The sequence below is a fragment of the Bombina bombina genome, chromosome 4, assembly GCF_027579735.1.
Source record: "Bombina bombina isolate aBomBom1 chromosome 4, aBomBom1.pri, whole genome shotgun sequence".
In the NCBI taxonomy this organism is placed as follows: Eukaryota; Metazoa; Chordata; class Amphibia; order Anura; family Bombinatoridae; genus Bombina; species Bombina bombina.
In genome coordinates, this window is record NC_069502.1 from 769,379,991 (window position 1) to 769,394,733 (window position 14,743).

At 36.7% G+C, this 14,743-nt stretch overlaps 1 protein-coding gene across 1 annotated transcript in view; it reads left to right on the forward strand.

Moving 5' to 3' along the window:
- The window catches only part of NID1 (nidogen 1), a 274,670-nt gene that overhangs the window by 191,463 nt on the left and 68,464 nt on the right, over window positions 1-14,743 (forward strand). The window contains exon 12 of the mRNA XM_053711101.1: window positions 873-995. Coding sequence (XP_053567076.1) covers window positions 873-995 — 123 coding nt within the window. The remainder of the gene's footprint in view (window positions 1-872; window positions 996-14,743) is intronic.

The window sequence follows — 14,743 nt, forward strand, 5'->3', positions numbered from 1 at the left end:
ATGTACAGATATTTTACTCTATATGCTAAGAAGTGCAACACATTTCATGTCTATTTGTTGTAAACATATTTGGGATACATTTTTTTTTTTTTAACTTTTATTTCTATATGAAGAGGAATGTGTCATAATTGTCTGCTGTTCGTACATTTAAAACATATGTATTAGGAACCCAGTAGACTTTATGTTAGCGTTTGCTTAATAATTCTTATCAAAATGTACCTGTAATATAGTCTTGCTACTTTGTAAAGCTCTGCATTATCAGTTACCTTAAAGGGATAATGAACCCTGTTTTTTTTCTTTAACGATTCAAATAGAGCATGCAATTTTAAGCAACTTTCTAATTTACTTCTATTATTAATTTTTCTTTGCTCTCTTGGAATCTTTATTTGAAAAAGCAGTGCTGTAAGCTTACGAGCCGGACCATTTTTGGTTCAACACCCTAGATAGCGCTTGCTGGTTGGTGGCTTTTTTTTAGCCACCAATCAGCAAGCAGTACGCAGGTGCTGAACCAAAGATGGGCCGACTCGTAAGCTTACATTCCTGCTTTTTCAAGTAAAGATACCAAGAAAATGAAGAAAAAATGATAATAGGAGTAAATTAGAACGTTGCTTAAAATTGCATGCTCTAAATCTAAATCTAAATTTCAAAAGAAAAAAAATGGGTTCAGTATCCCTTTTAGGTCCTCTCACATTTTCTCTGTGCTCTTTGATGAAAAGCAACCACATCTCCCAAGATTGGGTCCAACATTATGTATTGCTCATGCTTCTGCATCTTTGTGCAACCCTTTACAGAAACAGTCTAAGAGGCCCTCTTAAAATTATAATGATCACAGTTTAGAATTGTCTTTATTGATAAAGTTGTTTTTATTTCAGATGTTGATGAATGTGAAACAAGTCCATGCCATCCAGATGCTGAATGCTACAATACTCCAGGCTCTTTTGCATGTCAGTGTTTAGAAGGATTTGTTGGAAATGGATTCCAGTGTGTTCCCGGAGGTAGGTTTTTAATCTCTCTTTTTTTTTTTTCACTAGTAATGCAGACCAAGCTGCTTAAAGGGCAATTAGCGGGGAAACATTGCATGCTATAATTTGTTAGAGAATGTAATTTCCCTGTTCACTAGGAGCAAGCAAAACACCCCTACATACAAGAACTTCCACTCTCACAGAGGGCCTGAAGATCAAAGATTCTCCTGTTTGTAGATAAATTGTAGTGTAGACTTCACAGGGATTGAATTTACTGAATGCTCAAAGAAAATGGGCGGGAACCCTCCAGCACTGGGAGATCTCTCTCATTTCTGTATGTGAGGGAGAGACAAGCCCAGTGCAATATAGCACTGCATATTTACACATCTCTGAATGATGGACATCATTTTACTACACTTTTCTACACTCTTGGATAGCCATGAGACACAGGGGATTAAAATTTTGGTGAGCCTTTAGAGCGCCTTCTGGCTTCCCTTTCTTCATACCTGAAGTAAGGTTGAATTTTTTTACCTATTGGGATAGGTATTTAGAGTAAGTGGTGGTAAACCTACCGTCTTACTAGAACTTGATTTTAGCATAAAAGAAAGAAAAATGACAGGGACAGTCCGAGCTTCAGATTAAAAGTTTTAAAAGTTCAACATTTATTCAAAGTTGCTGTAAAATACTTTACATCACATCAGCTAATACCAGCATTCATCCGACGCGTTTCTTGACCATAAAGTGCTTCATCACGGATTAACTTGATTTTAACCATTTATGCTACAGGGTTTATGTATTTGCTTACTGTGTTATACACTTATTAAAGGGCTGCAATATATTCTGTACAGTTTATCTCACTGTTTCCCTATCAATCCCTATACATTGTGCCTTACTTATATCACTAACTTTTTATGTCTGATCCTGTATCACAATAAAATTTGGATTTTTTACTGCAGAGGAGTCTTTTCCCATTGTTTCATTGAATATGTGTTGCTGAGTGTGGCAGTCACTCTGGGAGAACTACCCTCTTGGGATTTTCTTTTGTGTGCTGGACTTCTCTATCACTTTTTATATCACTAACTTGTCATTACCGCAGAGCCAGCATTGTCTTATTCCTGGACTTTCCAGAGGTCTGCATTGCCCAAAAAATACTTAAAAATGTCACCTCTTATCACAAGGAGCAGTCTGGGCGAATTATAATCAGAATACCTAGATAGATTGCTCCATCTTTCCTATTTGGATGAATGTGGACACATGCTTGTGCATGAGAATTGTGGACTTTGTTTTTAGACTTTGGGACTTTTGATCATTTAATGTAGGAGGGTGTCCTCTTTCGCTAGTTTGTATATTGAACAAAACTTGTACCCCAGGAATTACCACTGAAATGTTTCCTAAATTTAAGATGTACATTCACTCAGCCGTTTCTGAATTAATGACTGCTTTGCCTTCAGCTGCCAAAAGCAGACACATGTATGGAGCAAGTGATGATCATTCTTAGACTTTTAACTCCTCTGGGATCTCATCTCTCATAAAGACAAACCTCTTTAATTTCCCACTAACACAAGGGGTGCATTTGAATTCAACATCCTTGTGAGGATGGATTATCAGAATCTCAGGACCCTCTCTCTGATACAATGACAGAAGATGTTTCCTTTAATTTCAAACTGATATTCATGGTCTTCTGAGGGACGTTTTAATTGCTTTGGAGATAGATGGCCATCCTGCTTAAGACAATCAGCCTGTTAAATAAATGTATGAATTCTTTAAGTCAACTCAGAACAGAAAAGTTTTTCAGCAGTGGTCATCAGATGTTCCAGCTGTGTGACTGCTGTTGCAGATGGGCTCACCAGCTGTTTCAGATCAGAACCAGCAGTTATCTTCTCTCCCTGAGTGTTTTTTTTTTTTAGCTTTGTGTTTAACCCCATCTATAAATATATAGAATTTCAGGGTCGCTAGTGCTATAGTGCTAAAATTGCATGCTCTAGCAATTTAGAGTATGTTATTTTTTTCTACTATAATGACCCTTTAAACAAATGTGTCAAACTCCAAGAGTATAAAAGGCAGGGTTGTCACAACTTTAGAAGTAACTTCATATAAGATTGGATATAAAAGTAGGAACATTCCAGTTTGTTAGCTTGTTAGTATGTTAATTCAATAAGATGTAGATATCCCACCCAACCGTCATTTCCTAAAACACACATATTCAACAGAGTCTGGCCTCTGGGTCAGATATAGAACAATCTTGTCAAATCCTATCCTACCAACTTGCTCCCATGCACCACCATCAATACGTAATGCGACATCCAGAATTGGGTGCAAGGCAGTGGTAAGTTTTCTTAAAAAATAATTTTCAGAGAAGGGCCACAAATGTAATAAGGGGAATGGAGAATTTAAGCTTTGAGGAGAGGTTATCCTTGGGTTTGTTTTCTATAGAAAAAATGCGCTTAAGAGGTGACATGATTACTCTATATAAATATATTCAAGCCCCATATACAGTGATGGCAGAAGCTCTGTTTATTCCAAGAAAATTGTTTGTGACAAGCGGTCATAATTTAAGGCTGGTGGAAAGGAGATTTAATCTCAAGCAACGTAAAAAAATTTTTTTCACTGTAAGAGCAATCAAATTGAGGAACTCATTACCCAAGAAGGTAGTAAATGCCAATACCTTAGATACATTAAAAAATTGTTTAGATACATTTCTGGCTAGAAACAGAATTCAGGGATATAATTAATTGTGTTAAATTGTGGCCGGACTGTTATCCAATGGACATTTGTCCGACTGACATTTGTGTGAGAATAATATTCCGACAGACAAATGGCCGTCGGATAACAGTCCGGCCACGAGATAGATAGATAAAAATTGATACAGATTGAAAGAAAGACAGGCAGACAGACAGACAGACAGAAAGATAGATAGATAGATAGATAGATAGATAGAGAGCGAAAGATGGGGTGGGACCCATGGTTAGGTACCCAGAGGTGGTTGCGGTGCCTGGGGCTCTGATTAGAACAGAGCATTCTGGAGTGTATCTGCCCTCGGCTTCGGAACACAGTCTCTCGTACATATGTCTGATGGAGAAATGTGCCTTGGCATTCTGTCCGTCGGCATTTTGTCCGAGCACCGTGTGTAAATGGGTCCCCTTTTTTAATGGGATTAATTTAAGCTCAACTGGATCATATATTGTATGTATTTTAAGATTTGTATAGGTTAAAGTATAAAGCACGACAAACTAAATGACATTTCTTGAGCTGAATCTTTTAAGTTCTATATTTCACATGGTGTGGGGGTTGCTGGAAGAAGGAGCTGTCAGTGTGTCCTTCTAGGGTCCTCTAACAGGGGGATTCCAGCAATCTTAAACACTTCTCCATTGGACAAGAACTGTAGAAAAGATCTGAGGCTTGTAGCTTGCTCAGTGTAACAGTGACTTTTAGTCAAAAATAGCTCAGGGACAAAAAGAAAAATATAACCTATATATACCAGTGACACAGTCGAAACTATCTTATCTAGTGTTCTCTTTTTCCATCTGGGTGGCATTGTGAAGAAGCCAGGTAGGGCAGTGTAATACTTTCCAATATTATAAAATTTTCTGTTATTTATAAATGTTATTTAAACTATCCAAAGCTAAAGTTAATTGCATAATTTAACATACATTGATTTAATGGAAATGTGTGCAACAAACACTGAAAACATTTAATATTAGCTAATTGTAGCTTAATATTGGCTTCAGTTTTAGCTGAGTGGCAAATAAAATCATCCAGTCGTGTGGCCATTAAATAGGTCCTGTGGATAACACAGATTCCTGGAGATGTATGCTTTTTTGAGAGAATTGCAGGGGTATAAATGACACTCTAGGGGTCAGGAAACAGTAAATAATACCCTTTTGAAGCCATGCATCAATTATCAGCTAGACAACTTAGCACTAAGGAAGTGTAACCAGTTAGCAGCCTAATGATAAGCCAACCAGTAGGAGAACATAGTCTATAAAACCAGTCAGATTAATGCCCACCATAGATAAGTGTCTCAATTGTGACTATTTAACATTGCCTTTTCCTGTCTTCAGATGGTAGTGTACACTATCCACTCTTAATGCACAAAACCACTAGGCAGGAGTAGCGAGAGTGCTTGACTTATTAGTTTAATAGAATTGCAGCTCCTACCTTACCTGTTAACAATATACAATAAACAATCCACAATCCTCTTTCCCATGATGAAGGCAACAGCTAATCTCTGTATTATTTAGTCAAAAATTGGGCATCATAAATTGCAGTTACGACACTTTCTTAATTCAGTGAATCTTGGTACCTTTTCTAGAAACTGTAATGATTGAATAAGGGATTTTGCTTATTTAAATTAGGTCATAACTCAATATCCTATTGGTAGAGATTATTATTTATAAAAGAGGAAGAATTTAAATAGTCTGATGCAAAAATGGCTTCCAGATATGGTCAATCTGGAGGGTTCCAAGACTAAAAGAAGTATTAATAGAGCAGGGAAAGCGACGAATCTTTTATTCTGGTGAAAGTCTCATTTAAAGAAGGATCAGTTCTTTAAATGCCAAAGATGTAGTTACCCGGAGGCTAATTTGCTGCACTGCATTTGGAGTTGTCCAAAAATTGCTTTTTTTTTTAATTTAAAATTGCGTTTTGGATTTCTAAAATTATTAGACAACCTAATGTGAGGTGTATGAGTTAATGAGCAGTGGTCTTAAGACCGCTGCTTCTTAACTCCTGTTTCCAGCGAGCCTGAAGGCTCGTGCAGAAACAGATGCATTGGGGCTGATTGACTGTTTGATAAATTGGCCCCATAATGTCAATTTTGTGAACTTTGTTATTTGTGCCAGATTAAGTATTTTTTATTCATGGAAGTCAAAATAAGCTCCTAGTTTTATACAGTTAATTTGATCTCCTCTATGCCAGATACCTTATACATACAAGATAGTAGTAGATGATTGATTCCAAGAACGGATATATAAATAGGTACTGATTCTCCATTTTCTTTTTTTTTCCTTCGATAAAAAACATATTTAAAAAAATTGCAGCATGATAGTACCCATATTATTATTATAAAGATCTATTGTTATTGGGGTCTATTTATGTAGGTGCAGACAGACATGATCCGCTATAGCGAATCATGTCTGCCGCACATCGATAAATGCCGACTGCATACGCTGTCAGCATTTATCATTGCACCAACAGTTCTGGTGAACTTCTGGTGCAATACCGCCCCCTGCAGATTCGTGGTCAATCAGCCGCTAGCAGGAGGTGTCAATGAACCCAATCGTATTCGATCGGGCTGATTGCTGTCCGCCACCTCAGAGGACCGCTGCTTCTTAACTTCCGCTACAGGCGGAACTTAAGCGGAGAGGGTCGAAGCACTATCTGCTGCTTCATAAATAGACCCTGTAGAATGAACATTATTATGTTGTTTTCTTTTTTTCTTTTCCTTACCCTGTGTGGCAAAATGAAATGTATTTTCATTCTATCTTATTGTACAATCTGTTGGTTATAAATAATAATAAAAAATATATAAAAGAAATTGGGTATCTGTGACACTCATGAAAAATAATGTTTTAACTAGTTCATTCCATCCTCTGTAGACCATTATTTCTGTATTAAATACAGGAAGATAGTAACACACTTGGATGTAGTGACCTCTTAAGTGCAAGCTTGCCTGTCTCATGAAATCTTCATAAAAAATGTTTGATATGCGGAATCTTGTCTACGCTTTATAAATAAAGAATAATAATAATAATAATAATATGTCTGTTTCAATAATGTATCCAATACAGGGCATATTTATAAGCATTAAACAATCCAGACATATTGGTTGCATGGTATAAACACATAAAATTGCTTACCCCACACAGCTTTTACAACAATATAATCGTTTTCAGATGGGAAATGATCAGAGAGCTAGTGCTTCCTGTTTGTATTATATCAGCAATAAAACAGTCTGGCGTACTTGATAAAAGAAAGACTTACATGAAAGATAATTTGAGGCATGCCATAGTTCAAGTTCAAACGAGCATTCTGTTAAACTCTGATTTTCAGATGCTTATTACTTTTGAGTGGATACAAACATCTGGCTACAATTTGCTACTTTATTTGGAATAGAGAATTATCACACAACCTGAAAATTTGAAGTAATTTGGGACTGTACATTTTGAGTAAAGATGTGAAAGTCTGACAATAGCCATATTAATAGTTTTAGAGAAAAAAAACTACAGAAAATGTATCACACACACAGATCCTATGAGGTAGAATATTAAAGGGATACTAAACCCATTTTTTTTATTTCATGATTCAGATAGAGCATGAGATTTTAAGCACCTTTCTAATTTACTCCTATTATCAATTTTTCTTTGTTCTCATGCTATCTTGATTTGAAAAAGCAGTACTGTAAGCTTTAGAGTCAGACCATTTTTTTGTTCAGCACATGGGTAGCACTTGCTGATTTGTGGCTAAATGTAGCAAACCAATAAGCAGCTCTACCAAGGTGCTGAACTAAAAAATGGGCCGGCTCCTAACCTTTTATTACTGCTTTTTCAAATCAAGATAACATGAGAACAAAGAAAAATTGATAATAGGAGTAAATTAGAAAGTTGCTTAAAATTGCATGCTCTATCTGAATCATGAAAGAAAAAATGAGGGGTTAGTATCCCTTTAAAGGGACACTAAACCTTGAAATAAACTTAATCTCTATCGATCTACACATATATAACAATAATATGTATAATATGCTTGCATTTTCGTATTTCAAGCGTTATAGAGATATTCTGATTCAAAATTTAATTGTTTTCCAAACCCACACTTAGAAGCTCTGTCGTTCCTAACGAATAGCGACGGATAACCTGCGTTATCAATATGGCCGCAAACCTCCGTACTGCGCATGCGCGATCTATCTAACGCGTCATATGCAACGTCACCGTCCTGTGGAGCAGCTGACAGTCTGAATCTATCCTTCTCCTCACAGATGTTACAGCGGTCTCTAAGAGGTAAGATCGCAACGCTTAGCTGCGAGAATTCCCCTAGTAATAACGAGCATACAATATTTATTTCTGAATGTAACTTATATTTAAAAGAGATATATGATTAATGCTATATACAATTTTGACATTATTCTGAAGCCAAATCTTTATATCGATGACAATTAGATAGCAGCGCTTAGATCCGAGAAATCCTCTAGATATAACGAGCATAAAATATTTATGAATGTAAGCCATATTTAAATAAGAAATATGATTAATGCTGTATATAATTTTAATCATATTGTGAAGCCAAATGTTGATATCACTGACAACTTGATCGCAACGCTTAGCAATCAGAATTCCCCTAGAAATAACGAGCAGTAAATCTTATGCTTTTAAAAGGCAAATTTTTATTATGTTAAAATAAGAGATACTATTTCGGGGATTGTTAATTTTCATGAAACTAGGAAGCCAAATATTGATGAATTGCGCATGCGCAGGGTGACGGATCGATACGTTAATTATATGCACGATAACAGACTGCTATTGGACACACGATATTGTAATTCAGGAGGAGTAAAAGGGGGTTTGGCTTGGATGACGTGGTTTGAAGCAAATAATATATAGTTTTATTGCGGAATAAACGCTCGTTTACAGTTCAGACCAGGTACAGTTTATTTATTAAGTTGTTTTCAATTGATTTCTTTAATTTAAGTAGATTGAAAAAACTAAAGTTTTGGAATCCTTTAATAACAATTAGTGGATCCAATGATATAACGCATTGAAGTGGAAAAATGTAATTGTTGCTTGCAGTTACAGAGTATTAAAAAAAGTAATCTTAGATTAAATTTTTTAGGCATGAATAGATGCTGTTTTCATAATTACCTCAAAATAAGTTCTTTGTTACTTTTATTAGATATTTCATGTATCTCTCTATAATTATGGGTACCGCCATTATGGAACCTATGTGTCACGACCACCTCTCCTAATTAGACCCTGCAGGTGAGGCTGTGATTGGGATGTGTGAGTGAAAGGGTTAACAAACACTAGACTATTCTAGCTCCAGAAAGTACAAAAAAAGTCCCTTTTATAACCACCCACATTCCGCTGCAATAACTCCAACAAACAGCCACCATCAATTATAGTTAAAACAATTTATATATGAACTCCTGCTGTGAAACTACCGTTACTTGTTTCTCAAGTATTGTGGTTTCAAATTTTAAAATGAAAGCTAAAATCATAAGGAATATTTGTTATCACAAAAATGTTTTTTTGAGAACTCGTAAAGAAATTAATACAAAATTGCATGGCTTGTAGCACAAATAGATTAGTTGTTTGGTTAAGGTTACATGAACTTAAACCAAAACCAAAACACTTATCTTCCAGTGGTTAAAGGGACACACAACCCAATTGTTTTCTTTCATTATTCAGATAGAGCAGACAATTTTAAGCAACTTTCTAATTTATTCCTTTTATAAATTTGTCTTTGTTATCTTGGTATCTTTATTTGAAAAGCACGGATGTAAGCATTGGAGCCTGCCCATTTTTTGGTTCAGCACCTGGGTAGCGCCTGCTGATTGTGGGTTTTGTGTCCCTTTCAGTACATTCTTATGTGTTATATATTAAAAAATATAGAAATGGAAATTAAATAGTTAAAATACCTACTTGAGAGCCAACGTTCAGGTTCTCACTCAAAGCAAAATGCATGAAAATCCCTGGTTTCATTTGTCTTTTAATATAAATTTGAAATGTAACCTCCGTGCTTCCCCAAAGCATTTGTGAACCATATGTTGTTAAATTAAGAGCTCCTGGGCGAGGTGAGGAAGTAATTTTGTTATGTTTGAAAGCAGCATAATAGTAGCGCAGAGTTTAAGTTTCAGGTTTCAATTAAAAGACAACTGAAACCACAAATTTCCCTGCAATTTCACAATAAACTAAAAACCTAAACTTTCATGTGAACATATTTGTTTTTAATGTATAGCCATAATAATACAACTGCAAGATCAGAAATATCAGAAACAATCAGTCACTATGTGTATATATATATATACATTGAGAATAATCAATAACTCATTATCTCTTACTGTTGTTTTAATTATTTTTCTTTCAGGAAATGTTTATTTCTACTGTTCCCTCATGCATGCCCCTGCCACTTCTCTCTGACAGCCCTTACACCAGCTCACACAATATGCCACAGAATCAAATTCAAAGTACAGACCCTGGCCTACAAAGAACTCAGTATCTTGCAGCCAACCATATTCACTACAGATACTACTCCAATTAACCTCTTCCATCGACCAATAAACTGCATGTCTTTTATCATTTGTAATACCCAATACTTTCTTGAGCTGCACCTAATGTGTTAAATTCTCTAGCTTACTTTACCTGACCTATCTTATTAGCATCAACGGCTCATTGAAAACTCTCTATGCTTCTGCATTAGCAACTGATAATTGAAACAAATCCTTAGCCTTCCATATCTTTACTTTTTAACCACTAGATTCTTTAGGACAAATCTTATCTCCTGGACCATCATTTATATCCCCTTTTGTCTAACCCCTGTGCACAATCCTTCATTGGTAGACTCTAAGTGGCATATTTAACACTTTTACTCACATTCCTCTTGCATCAAAAGCCACTACCCCTTTCACTTGCGCACTCTGGAACTCTCGCTCTGTTTGCAACAAGCTCACTTCTATACATGACCTCTTCATCTCCCGCTCCCTCAACCTTCTGGCCCTAACAGAAACCTGGCTCTTTCTTCCTCATTTTCCCCCCTTCTTCCAAAATCTTCACCCCTAATCTCTCTATAACTGTTGACAACTCCATCATTACCCCTACCACGCATGGCTGATGTCTTGGGGTCACATTTGACTCAGATATTTATTTTACTCCTCACATTCAGTCCTTGGCTAAAACCTGCCACTTCCACCTTAAAAACATCTTGAAAATTAGACACTTCCTTACACAAGACACAACTAAGATTTTAATCCACTCTCTCATTCTTTCCCGCCTCGATTACTGCAACTCTGTCCTCTCTGGTTTCCCCACCTGCTGCCTAGCTCCTTTACAATCCATAATGAATGCCTCTGCCAGACTCATCTTCCTTACACGTCGCTCTTTATCTGCTGCACCTCTCTGCCAATACATACAAAGCCCTCAACTGCACTGCTCCCCCCTATATCTCAGACCTTGTCTCCAGATACTCTCCCTCTCATCCCCTTTGCTCTGCTCATGACCTTCTACTCTCCTCCTCTCTGGTTACCTCATCACACTCCAGTTTACAGGACTTCTCCAGACTGGCTCCCATCTTGTGGAACTCTCTGCCTTGCTCCACAAGACTCTGCCCTAGTTTTGAAAGCTTCAAGCGCTCCCTAAAGACTCTACTGTTCAGGGATGCATACAACCTATGCTAACCTTACTTTATACCAGTTCCATTCCTCCATTGCTATCCCCTGAACCCCCTTAGCATGTAAGCCTAAGAGTCCAGCTGTTTGTAGATCACCTTCCTAAGAGCTGACTACAACAGTGCGACTCTTGGCAGGTCCCATTACCCATTTGATCCCTATAATTCTTTTGTTGTACTCCCCCTTTGTTTATAGCGCTGCTGAATCAGTTGGTGCTCTACAAATAACCAATAATAATAATAATAATAATAATAAAAGGTCTGTCGGACCTCAGATCCGACAGACCACGCTGAATGCGGAGAGCAATATGCTCTCCGTATTCAGCATTGCACCAGCAGCTCTTGTGAGCTGCTGGTGCAACGCCGCCCCCTGCAGATTCTCGGCCAATAGGCCGCCAGCAAGGGGTGTCAATCAACTTGATCATACTAGATCGGGTTGAATTGCGGCAATGTCTGTCCGCCTGCTCAGAGCCTGTGTTCAATAAATGCCTAGTCTGCTTAGTGCTCTGCCTCTGTTCATCTGAAGGGTGTGATGAAGGAACTGCAGACAGCAGCGGAGCAATATGGGCTCCCACTTCATCTGAATGTACAGTCACTCACTTGGCTGTTTGGTAGTAAAGCTCAGTACTACTTTTGGCATGCAATATTAAGCAACTTTCTAATTTACCTCTATTATCTAGTTTGCTTTGTTCTGTTGGTATTCTTTGTTGAAAGCATACCTAGGTAGTGTCAGGAGCAGCAATTCACTACTGGGAGCTAGCTATTGATTGGTGTTTGTGTATATATGGCTCTTGTTATTGCCTCACCAGAAACATTCAGCTAGCTCCCAGTAATGCATTGCTATTCTATCAACTTAAGATGCCAACAGAATAAATTGGATAATAGAAGTAAATTTGAAAGTTGTTTAAAATTGTATGCTCTATCTGTATCATAACAGGAAGCTGCATGTCCCTTAAGAGGGGCCTCATAATTTAGTTTTGCCTAAGGTCTCCCTTAGTCTAGAGCCGCTTCTACATAACTCCATAGCAATAACTGCACTGGTGATCACACACAAGCCATATGGACAGTTTTGTTGCTTTAAAGTGACCCTGCTGTTACACTGTGTTGCTAGATTGTAATTTAGTGCATTCATTTTCTTACAATACTGTGAACATTCAAAGCACTATGGGATCCTGTAGAAAGTTTATCAAATGATTTATCTACAAAACCTTTCTAAACTCTTCTTAAGGATTGTGATTAGCGCCTATGTTCTGCTTCCATCATGCATAGCAGACCTTTTATTTTTAATTGAAATGGTTTTTATTAAATTTTTCTTATGAATTACATAACAAAATAAATGCATATGTCACATCAACAAAATTTGAAATACATTGAGGCAAGTCTCGGCAGGTCACCAGGTCATTTAAACATCAATAAATGTTACCGTACATTTCAGGTCTTATTATGAACCAAATTCAGTAATCAATAAATACTCCCAGAACCTTGGGTTATCAACCAACATCTCTGGCCTCAGAAAACAATATCCATGGTTCTCAGACAGAGATAAACTGTTCTTCAGTATCAAGCATGATAGCCGCATTATTACTCATTTGGTAATAGTAACCAATTTTATTTAAAATAATCTGAAAGTTAGGAATCTTAACCTTCCAGTACTGGGCAATTGTTAATCTTACAATGGTAAAGATGGTAAAAATAAACTTGTTTCGCGCCCTGTTAAACCCTAGACCTTTTATTTTTAAAGGAAAATACAGCTTTGATTAAATAGTCTACTGAAGGGAGACAGACGGAAAATCTAGAATGGAACTTTTATTCTCCCACGCAACAATTAGAGGTTTTAGTTTTCTGATTAGTGAAACATCATTTGCTTGTATATTTAAAGGTTGAGAATTAAGGGAATCTATACTGTGTAAAATCCTCCCTGTCTGAAGGAAATATGATACTGGATTTTATATACAGATGTAGACAGGCTGTGGGAAAATATATTAAAGTTGACTTAATGTGTTTTTCTTCTCTGTCATGACATTATACACAACACATGCTGGGAAATGTTTCTGTAACATTTGTACATTATTATAGATATAAAACTGTCATATTATAACTGGAAAATATAAATCAAGGTTTTCTAAATCAAAAATGTTTTATTGACCCCTTGAGCACTCTGGTGCTAACGACGACTCAGAGCCTTCGCTAACACTCTCCCACCTTGAGGGAGATCTGGGGGCTCCCACCCACTCCTACTCTGGGCCTGCATAGTGACAAGCATCGCGGGGGCTTCACGTTATGCACGGTGACGTCACGCGCAATGACGTGATGACGTCACAGCGCAACTTTATTTAAAATTTGCTGCTTAGAAGCCTGTATATCTGGCATCTAAGCAGCTACAGACCCCCAAGACCCACCGTTGGAAAGGTAATCGCCTAACCTTTTTAACAGTGTAAGTCTTGGGGATCTGAAAAAAAAGTTAAAAAAAATATTTTAAAAAATAAAAAATAAATAAACCCTTAAAACAGCTTAGCACCCAGGTGAGAAAGTGCTTAGCACTCAAAGGGTTAAAGAGTCATGAAGATTGAACTAGAATATATATATATATATATATATATATATATATATATATATATATATATATATATATATATATATATATATATATATATATATATATATATTTCAAAACCAAAAAACTGCACTCTCACCCAAAGGTACATCTGCCAGGGTGCCAATGGTTAAATACAGTTTCAAAATGAAGGAGGCACTTGCTGGTCTTTCAAATAAGTGACTTTATTCCTTGTGACGTTGCGGGGACACACTCTGTGGAAGGGGAGTTTGTCCCCGAAACGTCACAAGTAATAAAGCCACTTATTTGAAAAAACGGCGAGTGCCTCCATCAATTTTAAACATATATATATATATATATATATATATATATATATATATATATATATATATATATATATATATATATATATATATATATATATATATATATATATAAATTTAATGAGCATACTGAATGTGCATGTGTGTTGAGTACTATTTTGCAGCAGTGTTGTGACAATGCCGTACAAACAACCTATAGAGGGAGCTGCAGTAGGCAGTATTGAGTGACAGCAGGAAACACCCACAGCTCTGTATTCTCTATGTACTACTTTATATCCTGGATATCTCCTATCCAAAGTGAGATACACTCTCGGTTTGTTTTCAAATGGTGTTCTAGTGAAGGCAGAGCTGTGGGTGTTTTCTGCTGTGCTATGGTTTGCCTTTACCTTTGTGTTTCTATGTGTTCCATAAGTGCATGCTCTATCTATATCATGAAAGTTTTGTGTCCCATTACTAATGTAAAGGGACACAAAACTTTCATGATACAGACAGAGCACGCACTTATTGAACACATAAAACACAAAGGTATA